The 22,900-nt window shown below is 35.6% G+C and overlaps 1 protein-coding gene across 1 annotated transcript in view; it reads left to right on the top strand.

Moving 5' to 3' along the window:
• ST6GALNAC3 (ST6 N-acetylgalactosaminide alpha-2,6-sialyltransferase 3) overlaps nt 1-22,900 on the top strand; it is a 557,649-nt gene that overhangs the window by 320,027 nt on the left and 214,722 nt on the right. Inside the window, exon 3 of the mRNA XM_007978248.3 lies at nt 19,298-19,707. Coding sequence (XP_007976439.1) covers nt 19,298-19,707 — 410 coding nt within the window. The remainder of the gene's footprint in view (nt 1-19,297; nt 19,708-22,900) is intronic.

Raw genomic sequence — 22,900 nt, 5'->3', positions numbered from 1 at the left:
AGCCCTTGGTGTTTAGCCCTAGCTGCTTCAATTTCTACATAATGGCCCATTATTAATGTGAAAGTATTAGAAAGTTTTCCAGGGAAAAATATCATCCTGGATCCATTCCCCTTTGCATACATTATACACTTCACTGCCATCTGGTTATCCATAATATCCACAAACCCCTACCAATTTTCCAAAAAGAACTACAAATAACACTTTGTATTTTTAGAACAGTCTTCCTAACACCCAGCCAGGAAATCTATTGTGAAGTTAATTTTCTTTTTCAAATGTTTTAAAGTAAACTATTCTTTATTTCTAAGAAGCAAAACCCAATGCTATGTTTAAGCAATGATTTGGAACTGTCTTACTGTCACTCAGAGAAGACAGGTTAGTGAAATCTTTGAGGCCTTGACTGTCTTTTGAAGTTTTAATGTAGTCTTTAGAAAGTCTTAAGATCATGATTCTTATGGTAGGTTGTTTCTGTGGGGCAGTGGGAGAACTTAGATCTGAGAAATCATTCTCTTCATGAGTTAGAGGAATGATTTTATTTACAATTCATACTCTTCATTCATTATCCAACCTACATAGAAGCCTTAGTTCTGTATATCCTTAAGCTGCATTTGACATTTTACCTCCTGATATTTTTCTAAGTAGCATTTTTCTACCAACAGACTCACGTGAAAAAGAAATGAAGGTATCAAGTATATGACGTGTACTGAAACACATTTAACTTTATTACTAGCATCTTCTAAGAAAAATAGCAAACAGAATGATCCTGTAAGTCCTGAAGGGAATCCTTCTGTGATACAATACAAGCAATAGAAAGGCCTTATTTCCTCTTATAAAATGTGTGTAAATGTGCTTTTCCTTATTTAATCACATGACTTGTCTTTGATAAACCTCTACTGGCTCCTAAGAAGTGTGGATCCTGGTCACAAGAGAGTCTTTAGTGCACTGAAAGAGTGATGATTGTGAGAATACAAGAGTGAAGAAATGAGAAGAGATAAATTACTATACTAAGAAATGGAGAGAAACAAAGAGTCTAGGGTATGTGGCTTGGAAGAAATAAAGATTCAAGAGGGGAGGTTCTTCTTCCATATCCATAGAGCATCTTAAACAAAGTTTATATTGTCCACTGATGCTCTATGGGGTGGCTTTCCTCTTGTGGAATCTGAGTAGCAGTGTTGAATTTTACCTCAAGTTACCATGGGGTAGATAGAAAGGCTGCTCTTGGATAACTAATAAATGGGTTACAGAAGTTAAGAAACAGATTCCAGAAGTTGACAAATCTATGCAGAAGCATATAGCCAGAAAGTAGCAGAGTGGTAATTGAACACAAATCTGATGACAGAGCCAATGCTTCCTTTTATTCTAGCGTCATGCTAGAAACTGGTTCTTTTATAATAGTCTTAAAACATCTTAAGTCTTTGAGATGAGATGAAAGTGAAATATGATGAAATGTTGAAGATTGTAATTGAAATTATACAATTACATATCTCTTTCATATTAAACTTTCAAAGTCCTAGTACTAATAGCCTGTATTTTAAATTATGTCTTTATTGTTTAATCCATATTGAAAATATGGTTTATGCAAAATTATATGCGTTGGATACCAAAAAGATATAGAAAAGATATGGCCACTGTATGATAAACTTCTTATCCTCTGTAACAAGAAATAAATATTTAGCTGAAATAAGTCCCAGGTCTTGAGGTGTTACCTATACTTTTTCAAGCCTAAAACTGTACACTTGAAAATTAGTGATAAATAGTTATTATAGGTAATAGGTATGTATCAACAAGCACTTGTTTGTTTAGATATGATACTAAATGGTTATTTATTTATTTTTATGGTCAGGTTTCTCAATAATATATCCATTCATAATTCATTAGCTTGTTAAATAGGCTCTGTATTTCAGATATGTGGCTACAGATAGGAGTGTGAGGCAGGGGGGCTGTGATGATGACCCTTGTTTCAGCATGACTCGAGGACAAGACTCCAAGGCTCAGAATTTCTCTTTTATTTTCTCTTTATGAGTGTTGTTGTCTGTCAGTAAACATGTTTTGTGAAATGAAACAAAAAAGTTTTGTTTACATTTTGGATTGCCTTTGCATTAGCATTTTATGGCAATTGATCTGGTTTGATTTAAAGGCCTCTTTTTTCATCTTTAAAGTGTGAGGTTGCTACAATATTCAGTGCTTAGGCCGGGCGCAGTGGCTCAAGCCTGTAATCCCAGCACTTTGGGAGGCCGAGACGGGCGGATCACGAGGTCAGGAGATCGAGACCATCCTGGCTAACACGGTGAAACCCCGTCTCTACTAAAACTACAAAAAAACTAGCCGGGCGAGGTGGCGGGCGCCTGTAGTCCCAGCTACTCGGGAGGCTGAGGCAGGAGAATGGCATGAACCCGGGAGGCGGAGCTTGCAGTGAGCTGAGATCCGGCCACTGCACTCCAGCCTGGGCGACAGAGCGAGACTCCGTCTCAAAAAAAAAAAAAAAAAAAAAAAAAAAAAAAAAAAAAAAATTCAGTGCTTAAGACATGCCACTACTGCTCTATCAAAATTATGCCATGCAGGTCATAAATTCGAGTTCCAAAAAATTTATAGGAGGTCGTCCTTTTGGACTGAGGTCCTTCACTAGGCCCCAACATACCAGACCTAACCAGAATGGATTCTCTCATGCTGAGTGCCATGTAATCGAACTGAACTTAGAAACTAGCCAGTTTCAAAAACAGGAGTTTCACAGCACCAAATCCAAATGTGCCCCGTCAACCTGAGCTCTTCTACACTGTTGGTAGAAATGCAAATTAGTATAGTCATTATGGAAAGGGTATGGAGATTTTTTTCAAAAACTATACATAGAACTGCCATATGATCCAGCAGTTCCACTACTGGGTACTTCTCAAAAAGAAAGCAGATCAGTATATCAAAAGGATACCTGCATCCTATGTTTATTGCACCACAATGCACAATAGCAATGATATGGATTCAATCTAAGTGTCACCAGTGACTGAATGGATAAAGAAAATGTTACGTGCGCGCGTGCGCGTGCACACACACACACACACACACACACACAGAGACACACAGAGGAATATTACACAGCCTTAAAAAAGAATGAGATCCTGCCGTTTGCAGCAACATGAATGGAACTGGGGGTCATTCTGTTAAGTGAAATAAGCCGGCCATAGAATGACAAATAGCACATGTTCCTACCCATATGTGGGTGCTAAAAGTTTCTGTCATGGAAGTAGAGAATAGAATGATAGTTACCAGAGTTTTGGAAGGGTGTGGGGCTGGGGATGAAGAGAGGCTGGCTAATGGGTACTAATATACAGTTAGAGGGAATAAGTTCTAATATTTGATAGCAGAGTAGGGTGAATATAGTTAAAAATAAGGTATTGTATTTTGCAAAATAACTAGAAAAGAGGACATGAAATGTTCCCAACACATAGAAATGATAAATACTCAAGGTGATGGGTACCTTAAATACTAACTTGGTCATTCCACGTTCTATGCATGCAACAAAATGTCACATGGATCCCATGACTATGCACAAATATTGTGTATTAACAAAAATACTTAAAAAAAAAAAAAAAGTCTCCTCTGCTTTAACCCTACAAGGAAAGTAACTTTGAAATGACCAATGTGGCCAGGCATGGTGGCTCATGCCTGTAGTTCTAGCATTTTGGAAGACCAAGATGGGAGGATTGCATGAGTCCAGGAGTTCGAGACCCAGCCTGGGCAACATGGCAAAACTTTGTCTCTACAAAAAATATAAAAATTATCTAGGCATGGTGGCATGCACCCGTAGTTTCAGCTACTTGGGAGGCTAAGGTGGAAGGATCACTTGAGCCCAGGAGGTAGAGGCTGCAGTGAGCTGAGATGGGGCCACTGCACTCCAACTTGGGCAACAGAGGGAGACCCTGTCTCAAGGGAAATAAATAAATAAATAACCAACCCACTTCTTATTCCTTGTTTCTTCTTTCTACAGCCTTTTTCCCCACTGTGAAAGCCCACCTCTGTCTGCTTAGCTCATTGGAGCACCTTTCTATTTCGTAGATGGGATGTTGCTCAATTTATGAATTGCTAATAAAAGCCAATTAGGTCTTTGAAACTAAATTTGTTGACATTTGCTTTTTTGATGCCACTATTGCTCTTTATCAAAATGATCCCATAGATAGTCTATAGTCTTTTCTTAGTATTTTCTCCCAAATATGTTGGGGAAGATACCAAGAAAGTTCCCTAAGTCTGAAATCTGGCCCTGAAACTGTGTCCAGTAGGTACCATTGTATTCAATATAGCATTTTGGTTTAATCTTAATCTTCTAAAGTCTGAGTAGTTTCTTTAGTTTGCCTAGTTTCTGCAGTCTTGCATACTAGAAGGATGGTAATTTTCAGTTAGCTAATTACTATGCTTTACATAGTCATAGGGACGAAGCATTTTAGAATGGCACTTCATTAAAGCAGTAAAAATACTGTGGGCTCAGTTATCTCATTTACTGGGTCAATAGCCCATAATATCTAGAAGAAGATTTAAAGTAGTTTAAAAGTAATTATTCAAACAAGAAAGGGATTTCAAACTATAATTACCAAAGCAGTAAAGGAATGAATGACTCCAAAGCAAATATAAATATTATATTTAAATCTTAATAGCTGATTGTTATAACTCAAAGGGTTTAGCTCTCCAATACTAAAGATCACAAGATCTTAGACCTGAAATAAACTTCAGCACGCAGCTAGTTTTGGTGTAGAAATTAAATTTTTTCCTGAAAAACCACTTATAGCTAAATATCCAGACTGACAGACATTTTTGCAGCTCATTCTTCTATAAGACGCTCTTTTTTTTTTTTTTCCTGGGTTGGAGTTTCACACTTGTTGCCCAGGCTGGAGTGCAATGGCAATCTCAGGTCACTGCAACCTCCACCTCCTCGGTTCAAGCGGTTCTCCTGCCTCAGCCTCGTGAATAACTGGGATTACAGGCACCCACTACCACGCCCAGCTAATTGTTGTATTTTTTTTGTTTTTTTGTTTTTTTGTTTTTTTGTTTTTTTTTTAGTAGAGATGGTGTTTCACCATTTTGGCTAGGTTGGTCTCAAAATCATAACCTCAGGTAATCTGCCCGCTTCGGCCTCCCAAAGTGCTGGGATTACAGGTGTGAGCCACCATGCCTAGCCAGGGTACTCATTTTTCTTAGAGCATTTGCATATCTCTTACTCTGTTTTTTCCCATGTATTTGCATTTTGGTTACTATTGCACATTAGATTTCTTCTACTGTGGTCTGTTTTTTGTTTCCTTTTGTTTCATTTTATTTTGTTTTTGCTGATATACTGTTGGTGATTTTCTATATCCATGTTGTAGCTGGTTACTTTTTAAATTTTCCTATTAGTTCTAATAGTTTTTCTCTGGTTGATGTGATTGCAAGGAGAACTACTGTATCATCTGTAAATAATGATTTTTTTCTTCTTTATTTCAGTATTAATACTTCCCTTTACCCTGCCTCTGGGTTTCTGTAATTACATGGAGTAGAGCTTCCAGAACAACATAAAATAAATATTAGTGGACATTCTTATTTTGGTTCCAGTCCTAGTAAGAATATGTCTAGTTAAGAGTTTCTAGATTATGTTCCAAACCATTATTCCACGAGATGTTAATTGATTTCCTACAAAAATGAGAGTCTTTTAAATAATTTTCTAGAACTCTGAATTAACAAAAATGAGACAGATCTCTTTAGTGAATGGGCTTTTATAACCTTTACTGTTTAATGTGCTTTGACGATCTCCTAGAGATGGAGAAAGTGTGTGACTTTTCCCAATATATTTGTCATAGAACACTGTTTTTGAAGAACATTTACTAACCTCTTATAAAACAATACATCAGTGTTGTTCTGGTAGGGTACTGTTAATTGTGGTGTTTGGGGATTTTGGTTTCAAAATGATGTTCTTTACCATGTTAAGAAAATATCCTACTTTTAGCTTGCTTAGAGTGTTATATAAATCAAATCTTTTACTATACGCTTTACTCTATTGCATCTTATGCCAATTTTTTATTGTTTTGGCTGACTTTTATTATCTATGTATAGGAATTTGTTACATATTTTGTATATTAACCCTTTCTATGATTATGTTCTCCCCCTCCATAGCCTGCTTTTCATTCTTAATGTCTTTCAAAGGATAGTATAATTCATTTTATCAATCTTTTCTTTTACTGTGAGTGCTTTTCTATTTTGTTTAGTAAAAATGTTTCCTACCTGATGGTATGAAAAGTTTCTCCTGCACCTTCATCTTAAAGCATTACTCTATTGTATTTCAGATACACATTTTCAATTCACCTGGAACTGAAATTTGTGTATAGGTAAGGGTCTAGATTTACTTTTTTTTTCCATGAGGTTATTCAGCGTTTTTGAAAATGTCTAATTTCGTCCACCCAGTACTCTGTTTGGCACTTTCATCACAAATACTTGGGGTCTTTATTATGTTTCATGGGTCTATGTGTCTGCCCCTGTGTCCACACCATCTTGTTCCTGTTCACCAAGGGCATTCGCTTTCTTGGCCCTTTGCATTTCTATAAAAATGTTGGGATCAACTTGTAGAGTTCCATGGAAGAAATATTGTGGTATTTGGGGATTTTGATTGAGATTATCTTGAATCTATAGATTCATTTGAGGAGAACTTACCTCTTTACACCATTGAATTTTCTATTCCATGTGCATGTTATGTCTCTCCAGTTATGTAGATCCTTTTTAATATTTCTCAATAAAAACGGGTTATTTTCTCCACAGAGGTCTTGCCCGTCATTTATTAGACTTATTCCTAGGTATTTAATATTTTGAGGCAGTAACAAATGGTATCCTTTCTTTAATTTTTATTGTTGCTATATTGAAATACAACGTATTTGTATTCTGATTTGTATCTAGCAATCCTGCTAACTCTAATAAAAACTATAACAAATTATATATGAATTGTTAATACCATGATATAATCTGTAAATAATTATATTTTTGTTTCTTCTTCAATCTTCAAACTTTTTTTATTTTTTCATGACCTCAGTATAATATTAAATAGTAATGGTGATAGTGGAAATTATTGTTTTATTCCTCATTTCAAAGAGATAGCTTCCAAAAATTTAACATTAATTATTAAGTACAATGTCTGTTACAGAATTTTTGTTTTGTAAAAACATTTTATCAGACTAAGGAAGTTCCCTGTTATTTTCCTTAAATAACAGTTTTAAATTATTAGTCAATATTGAATTTTCTCAAATTCTTTTGCTGCATCTGTTAAGATAAATGATTTTACTTTTGAGATGATCATTTGATTTTACTGGTAATATTTCAAATTACAATAATTTATTTTTCTCCCCAACTTTATTGTGAAGAATTGCAAAGAGTTGTAAGTTTCTGAACACCATTTTTACTTGAAAGAACAGCCAACAGACAAACTATGAATATTCAGATTTTGGCATTTGGCAGACATTTTCTCAAAAATGAATGAAGTGGGCCTGTCACTTCAGGAAAATAACAATGATTTTTAAGAATATAAGTGAGATTGGGGACCAAAAGTTTGAAAACTGCTGCTCTCTTAGAAAGTGTAATGTTAGACCAGATGCGGTGGCTCACACCTGAAATCCCAGCACTTCGGGAGGCTAAGGCAGGCAGATCACCTGAGGTCAGGAGTTTGAGACCAGCCTGGCCAACATGGTAAAACCTCGTCTCTACTAAAAATATAAAAATTAGCTGGGCATGGTGGTGGGCACCTGTAATCCCAGCTACTCAGCTACTCAGGAGTCTGAGGTAGGAGAATCGCTTGAACCTGGGAGGCGGAGGTTGCAGTGAGCTGAGATCGCGCCACTGCACTCCAGCCTGGGCGACAAGAGCGAAACTCCATCAAAAAAAAAAAAAAAGAAAATGTAATGTTATTTTTAGTACATTTACCCTCTTCTCATGACAATGGAAGATACTTAAAACACTTCTAACTTTATACCTCCTCTCAAGTTGTGTGCTATTTTATAATTTTAATTATAAAATTTCTTCTTTGTTTTTGTTTGATGAAGCTTTACTATGATATGTTTACGCGTGGATTTATTTTATTTGAGAGTAATTGAGCCTTTTGAATTACTGAATTCTCATAAATTCTGAAAAATTTTCACTGACTTGCCTTTATCCATTTTGTCTCTTCTCTCCCTCTGAGATTTCAAATAAATGTATAGTAGTCCTTCTCATTGTATTGAGTCTCTTACTTTAGTGTTTAAAATCTCATGTTTCATTCTGAGTACTTGCTTCTATTTTCTCTTAATAAATTCTTTCTTTAGCTTTATCTAATTTGCTGTTAAATTCATTTGAGTTCTTTATTTCATGTATTATATTTATCAATTCTCGAACTTCTAAGTAACTATTTTACACATCTGCTCTGTCACTTTTTATAGTTTTCAATTCTCTGCCAAATTTTTCACTTGAACATTGTAAATGTGATTGTTTTAGTCTATATCCTGTAATTCCATTTGTGGAGCTTTTATGTATTTTTGTTGGTTTTCTTTAATGGTGGTTTGTTTCTTTTTATATCTGAAGTTTTTAATTGTGTTTTGGGCATTGTGCTTAAAACTTTATTTGTAACCATGATTTGAGACCTAGGATGATATTATCTTCCTCCAGAGAAGATTTTTCTTTGGTTGTTCTAGGTGTGTAAAATCAATAGAAGTTCAGGAACACACAATACAATTTTCAAAACTGAGGTTATCAGACACAACAAATTGACATAAAATAGGTTGACGGATTTTATAAGACTGGTTGATTTCCAGTTCAGACTTAATCTTACAATACATCTAGTAATCCTAGTTCAAAGTGAATGTTTGTTTACCCTTGGGCTCTGGATTCTGATTTCTATTCTTCTAGGCCCAACATGCTTCCAGAAACAGAGCTCACCTATTCCTTCCAGAATCACTAATGCCCCTAGGGCAAAAGCAGACTTTAGTGTTAGTGAGCTCTGGTCTTCTCCGGGCTGGTAATTTCTTACCATCTTGTTAAGTCTTTGATGGTTTAGGGATGAATTTTTACACATTTTTCCCAGCTAAGTAATCTTCCATAGAAGGGCGCTCTGAATTTTGAAAGTTAACATTATTGAAGTCAAACTTCTCATGATGGTACTTTTTAACAATAATGAAGTTGAATATCTTCTGTACTTTGGATTTTCCTCTTGAAACTATGAGGCATATCTCATAGTACAGCTTTCCTGGAACCTATCCCAGTTGCAATCACAGACCTTTAACTCAAAGTTTATGCAAGCCACATTCTTCTCCTTATTCCTAAAATAAGCCTAGTCTTGGAATATACAATGTAAATATATCTTTCCTTGTCTCCAAGGAATGTACATAACCCCCCTAAGACAGTCATGCTTCCCTATCTTTTCCATTCACTCATTTCGCCACCATTTTCTTCCACTTTCAGTGTGGAATCCAGGTTGCTAGTGCCCATGACTATTTCTCAGCTTCCAATGTTCAGCTTTCAGTACACTGTGTGCCATAATCTCCTGACTAGCGACTTTCTTCATTCTTGCCTCTGTGCTCCTGAATATTATTGAGGCAGAATACATACCTTATAGTAGGTTCATCGCATATCTATAGTTTGTAAATTCTAGCTGAACATCATTTGCAATCATTTTTATTCTCAACTCTCTTGCTCAAAGTATTCTCTTTCTCAAAAGTTCATCCTATTTTGAAGTCTGTTAACTGTACCTCTAAGTACCCTATCTCTCATCAATTAACACTTGCTTCCTTTTGGAAATATACGAAAACCTAGAGTGAATCTAGTTGGAGTCCTTTGTTATAAAGTAACCTGTTTCTTCTCTCATTCCTTATTCGTTCTTCCTGTTTCCAAGAAAGATGTATTTCTGCCTCTCTAAAGGGTATCAATCCAACTATATGCTTAAATTTTTCAGTCTTATTTCCCATGTATTCTCACTCCATCAGTGCTCCTTTTCTTGTATTTTCAGTCACTCCATCTCTACCAACCTCCTCCTCTCAAACTATAAACCCTTAAAGTATCCTCCAGCCCAGAAAGCAAAAAAAAAAAAAAGAAAAAAAAAAGAAAAAAGAAAAAAAAAATCTGTATCGAGTGAATGGCAATGACTGTTCGTTTACCACTAGCTTTATATGCTGGCAGGAATCACACATGAAAATTAAGAGAATTTATTAGGTAGTATGATTTTCCTTATCTCCAAAGAAAATTCTAGCCAGAGCATTGATAAAGCCTCTAATACTGTATAATTAACAATAACTCTGTAGGAAATAGAAGTTCTCATGCTTGGCACTACATGCAGACTTCCAGTATACTCTCCATTTGCTCTTCAAAATGTCCGACTTCTAGGGCTGACTTCGTGTGTAAGTGCTTCTTGCCAATCTGGTGGTATTTGAAGGATAACTGGAAGGATTTCCTACCCCAGCATCTTCACCAGGGATTCAAATTTATTGTTTTGTTTTCATCCCTTTGATCAAACATTATAGTCTCCTCTCTTAATTGTTTTTAATTCTTCTAGGAGAATGTTTCTTAAACCTAGGCATCTGTTGGAATCATATGTGGAACTTAAAAAAATATTATATGCAGGTGCCATCTTCAAAAATTATGTGTCTTATTTGGTCGGGGTGGACTCGAGCCATTGCCATTTTTAAAAGTTCTCCTGGTCATTGTAATGTATAGTCAGTTGAAAACTATATTCCTAGTTGAGTGACATTCTATTACACTAATACCATATAGCAAGAATCAGTTTTCTTACCTTCTTTACGTGACATTCCTGTTTGGCATTTTAGCAGCAGGTCCTGAGGAGATCATCCTCCTGAAAGGAGAAAAAAAATCTAGAGGTAAGTTGGCCATAAAATTATCCAAGTTTTACTGTGACCTAATAGTAATAATGGAATATGAATTATTACCATAATTCACATCCATATTAGAAAATTCTTTCCTGGTTGGAGAAAACGTGGTTTTTACCTCTCATTCTGGAGAAAACAAGTTGTGTTTCTCTGGCACATCTACATGTTTATGCAGATCCATTCCCTAGAGGAACTTCCAAATAAAGGGAGCACGTTATATATGGCAACTGAGAAACATAGCTTTATGTTGCCTGTTGTAGGATTATTTCTTGACATTAACATTTTTATGCACCCCCATATTAAGTTTTATGCTTAGATTTAATGTCACCAGGTAGGAACCAAGGTAAATGCCACATCCCAAATCCACAGAGAGTCAGAGCTAAACTGTCAGTTATCAAATCTGTCTTTTTATGTGCTGTGTGATTTATACACATTGCTTTAGAAAGCTGCTTTAACTGGAAGATGCTGGTTTGTGGAGGGGCAAGGAAGTACATTTACAGGTGAGCTTGGCTGCACTGTGTTGATTTCTCTCTAGAACAGTCTTCACAATTCTTTGCTCACAGTTAGAGGTCTGCTGAAAGTGACTCAGTGTAGATGAAAACAGCTTGCTTAATCATTCCTGAAACACGGGAAAAATTAAAATACATTTTTTTCTTTGTCAAGCAATAAAAACAATGCCAGATTGTTAATGCCTCTTTTGTACCTTTCACTTAAAAGACCTCAAAAAGAACATCAAGGAGAATAAAGGCAAAATCTATTCCCCAATGGCGTCATTATACATGTTGAAGACTCTAAAACTAAAACTCTAAAGACATTCAGGAAGAGCAGAGGAATAAATGACAGCAAACTGAAGAGTGTGTCTCTGGAGCTTTGTTCAACCTGCTTTGTTCAAATTCATTCAAATTGGATAATGAAAAGCAAAGATCTTTTTTATTTCAACATTAAAGTAGTAAATTAGTGAGTGGTGAGTTGCTAATTGTTCTGTAAAGTATTTAAGGTGTCAGGAATGTCCCATCTCGAATTTTTAAAACGGCATCCTTATGGTTGAAATGAAAGGAACTATTAGAGTAGTGTAAAACAATGTTTTTAATAATTTATGCTGGTTCAGTTGAAATGATTTTCATTTAGAAATACTCATTGAAGTTCTTGTTTTTACTTGAGATAAACAAGTTTTATTTTAGACTTCAAGATATCCAATAGAAATTCAATTTCTAGATGGGGCTACAGTAGAAAGATAGATTACAGCTATCCAATGTTGTGTTTCAAATCTGGCTGTTTCTACTTGCTTCGAGGGTATAGAATTAGCAGGTTTGGTTAAATTTTACTTGAATTTTGGGTGACCTTTTCTAATCCTGACTGTTTCATAATTTAATGTCTTGACCTTCGTTTTCCATAGAGCCACCTTAGTGATAAATGCAGAGATTTAATAACTAGAACTAGTTGACAGGTGACCTTTCGTACATGGCTGTTCCTTTTTGCTGTGGAAACCACTGTTTTGCAAGTTTTATTTCACAAATTTTAATTATTCTATTGTCTATAAGCTTATTCAGAGAGAAGAAAGTAAAGGTTAAATATTACATTTTTCTTACTGATTAAAATGTAAAGTGCTTGGCAGTTGTCCCAATATATCATTCAGAAAGGATAGGGCAATTTGTCAGGTTCATATCCAAAGAAGAGAGAGGGATAGTTTTCCCAGGGTGGTTGGTAAGGATGAAACTGGCCTAGGAGAGTGAGCAATCACATCAGCTAAGTGAAGGTAACAGGTGTGTGTGTGCGTGCGCGTGCGTATGTGTGTGTGGGGGGTGTGAATTTAGAACGGAGGAACACAAGGGTTCTTTTACTGTATATGTATTAATTTAAAGAGAAAAGTGACTCTGAGTCAACGAGAGGTGAAACTTGCCGGTCAGGGTGAATAACCTGTCAGTTTTGGCCCTCTCTCTCTCTCTCTCTCTCTCCCCCCACCCCCTTCTCTCGCTCTCACTCACTTTCTCTCTTAACCAGGAAAGAATTGGTTAAGCATATCATGGTAAATTGATTTCCAGAATCTATATCAATAAAATATGTTGTTTACAAATGAAGAAATAAGGCTGAGTAATTGTAAAAATGCTAGAGACTCTTAGAAAGAGTTAAGAATATCTACCCTTTCCCCCCACTCTACAGTGTCAGAGAACATAGGACCTTCACAGGGAATTAATTCCTCTGTACTTACATTCTTCAGTATTTTTAAAAGCCGAATTCATTTGCATGCCTCTCAAATACTCATGCTTATAATAAAATAAAAATAAAAACAGGCATGGTATAAAAAGACCCATCGTGTGAACATAGTACCTCAGTCAGCCGTTGTCCTGGATCCTCATAGAAGAGAAGAGTCATTCACGAGTTAGAGACCTCTTGACAGTCTTCAAAGAACACTGATTTCCAAGGACTTGCAAATGGCCAGTGTGAGTTTCTACAGTGAATTTGTGAAGGAGGCTTTTGGGCAGTGGGGAGATATTATTCCCTTTAGTCCTGGAGACCACTTTAGAAAATAGTATCATCTGCCATGGTCTTTTTTCCCCGACATGGATGGTAATTATTTATTGCTTGAGAATCTTTCACTGCTGTTGTGAAAGAAACAGTTTGAAAAGCAAATTGAGTAAGCAGATGTGAAGGACCATTTAAAAACTAATAAAATTGGTCATGATTAGTTTCTCTTAGACTGAAATTTCAGCCATATTTCAAGCTGAAAATATCAAGAAAAACATTTTCAATAAGTTTTTATGTCATGCTAGCCCTATTGCCAAAAAGGAAAGTTTGTTTATGCTCACATGCAAATAATTTTGGTAAGATTATTGATTATAAGCATGTTTAAAGCATTAATCTATGATTTAATTAAAATAATTTAAATATAATAGTGAACAAGATTTGAGGTGTTTGCATATATGTATATTAAGAATAGTGAAAATCAGTAATAATTGTTTCTTTGATATTCCACATTTCCTAATGCTGCTGTGAGTGCATTTCCTGAAAGATAACATATGCTCTTCTTTTTAACCTGAAAGATATCTAATGTCCTTTGGATATCACGTTTATCTCAACTTCCTCAACTCAGTAATGGAAAATAAAATAAGGTAGCTTGAAAAATCTACCATGAAAATTATGTGGAATAATGTAATAAAGTACTGAGAAAGAGGACTGACCTGTAATAGGCATTCAATCATGTGTATATCAAAAAATCTACTACGCTATACTTGTAGGTCTCTCTGGTACTGTTTCTTCCCTTCCTCTTTCTCTCACCCTCTACCTGTGCCCCAGCCAATAATGAAGTCATTTTTTCCTGTAAGGTGGCAAAATGTCATGATTCATTTTAGCAGAGAAATGACTTGTTTTACAAAGCCATCCCTTAGGCTTCTAAAACAGCATACGAATTGACTCTAGTTGATCATGAAACTCCCCCACACAGCTTAGTGCTGTGTACTGAGATTAAGTTCACACTGATTAGAATTTTAAAATTATTTTACTCTTCACAATGCTTTGCACAGAATAAGTGCTAAATAAAAACTATGTGGTTGTTCAATAGATGTCACCAAATTCTTAACTCCTCTCAAGCTGATAGTTTTGAAACCAAATGTGCTGGTATAGAGTTAGTATACTTTTGCAGAGGAAGAAAATAGCCAAAGCAAATATAGTGCTGTTACCATAAAAGAAAAATCAATATTTTAGACCTTAAATAAAAGGAAGTGTTTGACATGTGTGGACTTTCTTTAACAAGGACACAGGGACCCAGACAGGGTTGGCTGAATATTTGTGTTGCTCTCAGTTTATAGACACAGCTGAAGCCCAGTGAAAGTATTTTGAATATACAAGATATTTTCAAAGATGTTTTGAGTGCACAAGAGACAAGATGAAGAAGATAAGTTTGTTTTTAATGAAAAAAGCAAAAAATAGATACAATTCAACTATAAAGGGAGAATTCAAAATTTAGATGTGGCTTAATAAAGTGGAACCAGATAAATCTTAACAAAGGTCTTGGAAAATCCAGGGCCTCAGTCTAGAAAGAAAGAATAACTGCTTACTGAAGCAGAACTGAGTAAGTGAAGACATATGGAATAAATTTCCAAGCAAAGCCCCCAAATCCGGTAATATAAATGACTTCAAGAAATAACAGTACACTTTAACAAAGAAAGTTGAGATCAAAAGATGCAGCAATAAAGTTAATAAAAAAAAACTGAGATAACTAGATAAGAGCAGATTTTGGGTCAAATTGTCCATTTGTGCCTAGGTATTTCTTTATTTTTATCATAGCATACTGTAGTTTGAAGGTGCCTTCAGATATATAAATGAGACCCTTGGGCTTTGCAAACAAACTTTTTGTGCTACCTGAAGCTCCTGATTGTGATTGGGAATGTTTCCTTCGTCTGGCCCCCACACTCTTGTCATACTTAGAAAATGGTTCCTGCAAGTAAGTGGTAAAATAGAGCAATTATCATGTTCATCCATGTCTCCTGGTACCTTATTCAGGAAGGCAGATGGCTAGGCAAAACTATTACCTAGAAGTATAGACCAAGAAGTATAAACGTCTCTTAAGATGATGGCCATGGTGACAGTAGGGTCAAGTGAATAGTTAAACAAAAAGACAAAGTGGCAATTTTATAGATCACCATCTACCCTCAAAACCGTTGCGTTCATAATATTCTGCCCAACGACATATTTGTCACATAAACAAAAGGCTGTTGTTCCCAATGTTTGCCCTCAAGTTGTTAGTTAGCTGCTGACCTCATAATCTGCACAGCTGTGGCATCCCAATATGTTGTCATGAAACAGATTGTGATGTCTTAATTGATCACTTTCAGAGGTTACAATTGTCAAGTGAGACCAGTATGCTGATTCTTATTAGTTAAATTAAGCCTTGTTACAGCAAAACTGGCTAATTCGTTATAATGAATAGGAAATTCAGTGTAATTTACTGCATTTTATAGATTTGAACATATCCAAGGCTTTTTCTTTTTCTTCTTTTTGATTGTTTAAATTCGTAGAGGCTGTACCCCAACCATGCTTTTATTATACAATGAAGCGACTTAGAATAGTAAATGGAATGTAACCCCCCGCACCATATGCATCTTGGTGATAAGTTGGAGTATGCCATATGACACACACAATTTAAATCAGGCATTGATGTGCATGACTCTAAGTGAATTGGAGGACTCAGCTAAGAGTAATGGATGTCAGGCTCTGCTGCAAATCGTCTGGCAAGAAGAATATTATGTTCTTCTCTATTGTGTAAAAGAACGTAGGCTCCTAAGAGGATGAGGAAGGGTCTTAAATCAATGCCTGACCCCAAAGCACACCTCCTTGAGCCTCCATTTTGGTCATTGGTGAAGTCTTCGCTATGGCACTAATCTATAAAACTCTCTTTTCCAAGTGTCCCAATACACTCACTCACTTTGTATGGAATTATTCTCATCTGATGCCTGGACCACCTGCTACTCATATCAGTTGAGAAACCTTACTGTGACAGGGGTGATAAATAGTCCTTTTAATAGCAGAGTTTTAAGACAACTCATAAATGGGCCTTTGTGCATTCTGCAAGTCAAGTTTTTTTGAAAAGTTTTATCTTTGACATTTCAAATAAACAGATGCCTTTGTCAGTCTAGCACATTTTATAGGAGTACAAATAAAAATGAAATAAAAGAAACTAATTTAAGTTAATGTAATAACTGTTAGCATCCAAAATGCAGGAGGAAGCACAAGGATGTTTATCAAAGCACTTTTTTATAGTAGGAAAAAACAGATAATAGCTAAATGCCCAGCAGTAGACAAATTGGTAGATATGGTATATCCATATAATGGAATCTTGAGCAGGCATTAAAACTATCTCTAAGGGCTGACATGGGAAAGGTTGATAATTTTCGATTAATGGTTTCTCATTAAGTAAGAAACCAAAGTGGCCAAATTATGTAAAGGGCATTTCTCAACCTGTCTAAAATAATATCTGTAGAAAGGAAAAAAAATGACAAAAATAGGTGTAGTGTTATTGAATGATGAGAATATGGAGAGGTTTTTTTTTTTTTTTTATCATTTTATCCATTTTTTTTTAGTGTTTTGAGTTTCCCATATTACTTTACTAATTAGGGAGAAAAAGTTCTTGAAGCAATTTGAGTAGCTTGTTATAACATTTGACTTAAGAGTCTGTGTTCAGGCACCTCAAATCTAAATGGTCTGAAAATGAGCTCCTGATCTTCCTCCCAGATCCTGCTCTCCTAAAGGCTTCTTTCCTTCTCAGTTGAAGGAAATTTCAGCCTTCCAGTTGCTTAGGCTGAAAACCTGGAGCTAACTGTCCGTGACTCCTGTCTTTCTCTTACATCCCACCTTCAATCTATGGTCAATTCAATAGGCTGTACCTTCAGAATATTTCCAGAACATAAGCAGCTTCTCTCCATCTCCTTTGCTACTCAGTGTGGCCTACATCACTATCCTCTCTTGCTGGGATTGTAGCAGCAGCCTAATCCCCCGCTTCCACCCTGGCCTCCTTTTTATCAACTTTCCACACAGCTGCCAAAGCTGTTAAAACTCAGTTCAGTCATTCCTCTGTCCAGAGCCCTTCAATGGTGCTTCATCTCACACAAAGTGAAAAGCCCTAAGTGATTTCTCACCTGCTATCTGTCTGGCCTCAGTACCTACTTGGCTCTCCCCACTGGCTCTGCCAGGCTACATTGCTCTTCCTGTTATTCCTTTCCTACCTCAGGGTATTTGCACTGGTTTTTGCACTTTCTCTGCAGGAATGCTTTTTTCCTAACTATGCTCATGACCAACTCTTTCACTTCATTCAAGTCTTTCCTCAAATATTATTTTCTCAGCAAGGTCTTTTTCTGATTACTCCACCAACTCTCTCTCTCTCTCTCTCTCTGTCACACACACACAAACACACACACATACACTTGCACACACATACCTCCTAACCTCCTTTCCTGCTTTAATTTTCTCTATTTAGTATTTAGCCAAATTTAACATATTACATGGTATGATAGTTTATTTATTGCCTTTCTCCTGTGCCCAACTTGAATATAAGCTCTATGAGAACAGGAATTTTTGTTTATAGTTTTCACTGCTGAACTCTAACCCCTGGAACTGTACCTGAAACATCGTAGGTGCTCTGTGACTGCTGTGAGTGCCTACCATGGATAGGAACAATGATGTTACAGCTGTATGATGACTAACTGGTTGATTTTTATGCAGTAGCTTATCTCTCAATGTAATTATTTTAATTCAATTGCTTTCACTTCCTAACTTAACCAATTGAGCCTTTAATATATTTCAGGGACTAATGGGGGAATGAGGTTAAAATGAAGAAGATAGACATTGTTCTGACATAGTTTACTGTCTAGTGGACAGACATAATCCAACACAATACATAAAACAAGGACAGTACCCAGTTGAGAGAGGCTACTCACCAACAGGCACAATAAAAATTCAAGATCGAATGTCAGATACAAGATGTGGAATCTCATAGAAGGGAGATGAGAAAGATGTATATCAACAAAGCACATTGCTTCTTTATTACTGTTTTAAAAGAAAGGGTGACTATGTGGGAAAGAAGCAGCAAAAGCAATTTATTTGGTTGTTTTAGGACAACTGAAAGCAAGCAATAATGGAAAGGGCAGTGGGCTTAGAGTTAGAGGATCTAGATTTGAATCTAACACTGAAGTTTTATCATCTCCAAGTCCTGAAAGCTGATGCTTAACTTCTACGAGTCTCTGTTATCTCCGTGGTTAAATAAAAACGGAGAAAGGGACTTAGACTAGCTCTAGAGACTGCCTTTGTATATACCTTCCCATCTAAAAGGAAGCCTTTCCTTATCCATCTAGGATAAACATAAACACACAAGTCAATTAACATGATGACTTGAGGGAATCTCTAAAGGGTCTCTGTAATATTTCTGCTAGCCTGGGACTTATCTTAAGTAGTTACTGGTTCCAAAAATCTCTTTTGTAACCTCATTGCTTGCTGAACTCTTCATATTTTTATTAATTGCTCATAACCATTCATGCATACAAGCAAAATACATAATTGATCCCTGGATATGTTTCTTTTGCATTTCTTTTATAGCCACCAACCTTATTACAAAGATCAAATCTTTTCATATTTTCTTATTTCACCTGAAATTGCAGTTCTGAATAAAAATATTTATCATTTAGAGTGGAAAACAAATAACTATTTTTGCCTATAATTTTAAATCAGCCCATGGGGATTATAGAAAATAAAATTATTTTTTGACAGTATACGTTTTCTTTTTGAATGGAAGCATGCTGTTAACTTGATCATCTGTGGCAGAGACTGTAGGTTTGGTATTTGTAGGCACTTCAGAGATACATCCATATTTGGTAATTATACAACATCTGAACTTTTGTTTTCCTAGAGGAACTTGTTTCACTAAGTGGAATTTATTAATTTACATACCTTCTTTCTCTATTTTTCAGCCTTTGCAACTGGACTGTGACCTTTGTGCCATAGTGTCAAACTCAGGTCAGATGGTTGGCCAGAAAGTGGGAAATGAAATAGATCGATCCTCCTGCATTTGGAGAATGAACAATGCCCCCACCAAGGGGTATGAAGAAGATGTTGGCCACATGACCATGATTCGAGTTGTGTCCCATACCAGCGTTCCTCTTTTGCTAAAAAACCCTGATTATTTTTTCAAGGAAGCGAATACTACTATTTATGTTATTTGGGGCCCTTTCCGCAATATGAGGAAAGATGGCAATGGCATCGTTTACAACATGTTGAAAAAGACAGTTGATATCTATCCGAATGCCCAAATATATGTGACCACAGAGAAGCGCATGAGTTACTGTGATGGAGTTTTTAAGAAGGAAACTGGAAAAGACAGGTGAGTCCTCTCTGAAGCAGCTTTATTGTCTTTTATTATCTTTTATGCTATATCTTTGCTGATTCCTTTTGCAGGATGTAAAATAAACAGTTATTTTTAAGCTGATTGTTGTATGTTCTGACTATTATGATTACTTGATAATCCAGCCTGAGGTCTCATTTATTCCACCTATACTACCTCCTGTTCTTTCCATTCTGATTGGTTTGAGTCTCCAAGAAATATTGGATACTTCCCCGAGGTATCTTTTGATTTTTTCTTATTTTGTTCCATTTCCTATTGATTAAGTTGGATTTCAGCTGAAAGAGGAAGCCTAAACATTTCTGTTTCAAAACCTAGTAATAGTAAGGAACTTTAGGATTATGCATTAGTCTAAACTCCTCTGGGAATTTTGCCAAAATTTTACCTGCGACCACAAACAGAACAGGCTATTGATTCTCCAATAAGACTGTATAGCTTTTTGCATGCAAATAGGCACTGTGATCCTGAACATCATAACTTGGTGTCTAACTTGTTTAGCAGAATACCATATTGAAATTATATGTCACTTAAAATCATTAGCCTTGGAATTCTTTGAAATAAATGAGTTATAAATACCATTCATTCAATTATCCAAAAACCAATTTGCATTTTTTATTACATCCATATTTTTTCTGTAGCATTCTGTAAACTACACTTCCCACTTTGTTCCCTTGAAGCCTGATTGCCTCATTCTTTCCCTTCCCCTTCCTTGTCCTATGTCCTCTGTTTGCTCCATTTCCAGCTCCCTCATCTCTCCTGTAATTGGATTGTGTGCCATTTTTTCTTCCTTTTTGGAAAGGTAACTATAAAATAGAGAAAACAGGAAATACAAATCAATCTTGGTTCTTATATCTAGCACTAATAAAGAACTGCTAAAGGAAGATATTGAAACCAATAGCTAAAGTTTTAAATTATCTGTGAATTTTGCTTATTTGTGCAATATCATGGTTAAATTGAGCATCTGCTATAGTACCAATATTAGCATTCCAATTTATTCAAAGTATATGTATTTCACTATGCAATATTATCAAATCTAAGCTTTTAACTGTATTGAGATATGTGCTTAGGGGGGTGCAGTTTCTGATATCTCTGGATGTAATTTGAATGCTGATGATTATTTAAAAATCTTAGGTGGATCAACTCTCCTTTGGTAATGTGGGTTGATCTGAATTTAACATTTTGTACTTCTGAGCACCAAAAATACATAGCTTCATATGAAATACAAGACAGAAATAGCCATGAAATACTAGTTCCTCCAACTATATGACTTAGTAAGAAGGATCCCAAAGGTGAGATTTGAATCAATGTAACATAAACTGTCCAAAATGACAGGCAGTAGAGATGAAAGGAAAAGGTATGGCACTTCAAAGAAATATGGTCCTATGTCACACTATTCTATATAATTATAAAGCCTATTCACAAAGGGCTTTGGAAATTTCTTGTCTCTCATCAGCCCAGAGCATTGCAATTAATGAGATGTATTTGACTTTTCGTTAGAGTTAACCCTCAAAGTATCACCCAGACATAACTATAAGCCCTAGAGTCATTTGGCGGGGGGTGGGGAGGGGTATCAGAGAAGAGCTTTGCATGCTGTTGGTTCATGTTTTTATGTGTTTATTTCACATTGACTTTTGTCATGAGCTTTCATGGAGACAACACCATCAATATTTGTAAATTGTAAAAGAACTGGGAGAGAATAGCTTTGGGAGATCATTTTCTTACTGGTCATGATGAAGAAAGCTGTATAGTAGGAAAATTGCTGGTAATTTTACTCAGTTGATAAAGTTAATTTGCAGGGTGTCATTCGATTGGTAGAGTTACCAAAATGAGAGTTGAAGAAACCGAAATATGGTTTCAGTTTATGGTGCATTCTTATCTTTCTCACTGAGTCTATTTCTGTCTGGTTACTTCACTGAGTACTCCAACCAGACAAGAGAAGACAACTATGCTAGTGTTTTAGAAATGGACAGAACGGGTGATTTAAGTAGAGCCTGGTTGGATAACAAAATGTTGACCAAAATGACCTCAGAAGCTGCTGTTCCCAGTCTATATCCTAATGACACCTACGTTAAAGACTTTTCTTGTCTAAGAATTTCCCATGGCAATCTGATATTCATTGTCAAATTTCAAGCTAGAATATATTATTGAACTTTTCATGAAGGAAAATGTCAAACTTATAAAGTAGAGACACTAGTGGTATAATGAGCCTCTGTATAACCACCACTTACCTTGAATAATTATAAATCCATGACCATTATGGTTTCATCTATACCCCTACACACTTTCTCTCTCACCAAAGATTATGTTGAAACAAATCTCAGATATCATATAATTTTATTTATAAATATTTTGGTGTATATCTCTAAAAGATAAAGAATCTTAAAATTAATACCATTCCTCTACATAAAAATCAACAATTCTGCCTTAATATCATTATATATTTAGTTTTCAAATTTCCCAATTGTCTCATTGGTATATTTTTCATAGTTTATTTTAATTAGGATTAGCATAAGGTTCATACATACCAATTGATTGATATGTGTCTTATATTTCTCTTAACCTGTATAGCTACTTCCCTGTCTCTCCTTCTCTATTCTGTCTCCCTCTCTATCTGTTGTTGAAGAAACCTAGGCATTAGTTGTATAGAGTTTTCCACAATCTAGATTTGTTAATCACATTCCCATGTTCTTTCTTTTTCTTCTACACTGATATTTGTGTATTGAGGCTTGGTTGGATTCAGGTTTTGTTTGTTTGTTTGTTTGTTTGTTTGTTTTTGCCAAATCCATTAGGTGGTTCTTCTCTCAGGAGAAATACTCTCTAATTTTCTATTTTTTATGTTAGATACCATTAATGATTATTTGCCAGATTAAATAATTTATTAGGATTGCACAATGGTGCTATTTCATCATATCCTTTTTATTCATTAGCTGATATACTTTATTAAGAGTAATTTACCCTCTTATTCATTTGGTTACTAGGAGATAGAAACCAATACTCTTCTCCTCTTTCTTTACCAGTTTTAAGGTACTAGTTTCCTCGCATTCTCTATAGGTGACCAGTATTATTGATATTTACATATTAACTTACAGACTTAAACATACTTGAAGTATTTTAATTTATTAAAGTTTTACCCTTATGCTCAGATTGTCCTATTTTGGCCTATGGGAACCTCTTC

The sequence above is a fragment of the Chlorocebus sabaeus genome, chromosome 20 (assembly GCF_047675955.1).
Source record: "Chlorocebus sabaeus isolate Y175 chromosome 20, mChlSab1.0.hap1, whole genome shotgun sequence".
NCBI classification, from domain to species: Eukaryota; Metazoa; Chordata; class Mammalia; order Primates; family Cercopithecidae; genus Chlorocebus; species Chlorocebus sabaeus.
The sequence above is the reverse complement of the archived record's forward strand: the minus strand, read 5'-3'. Positions and strand labels throughout refer to the sequence as shown.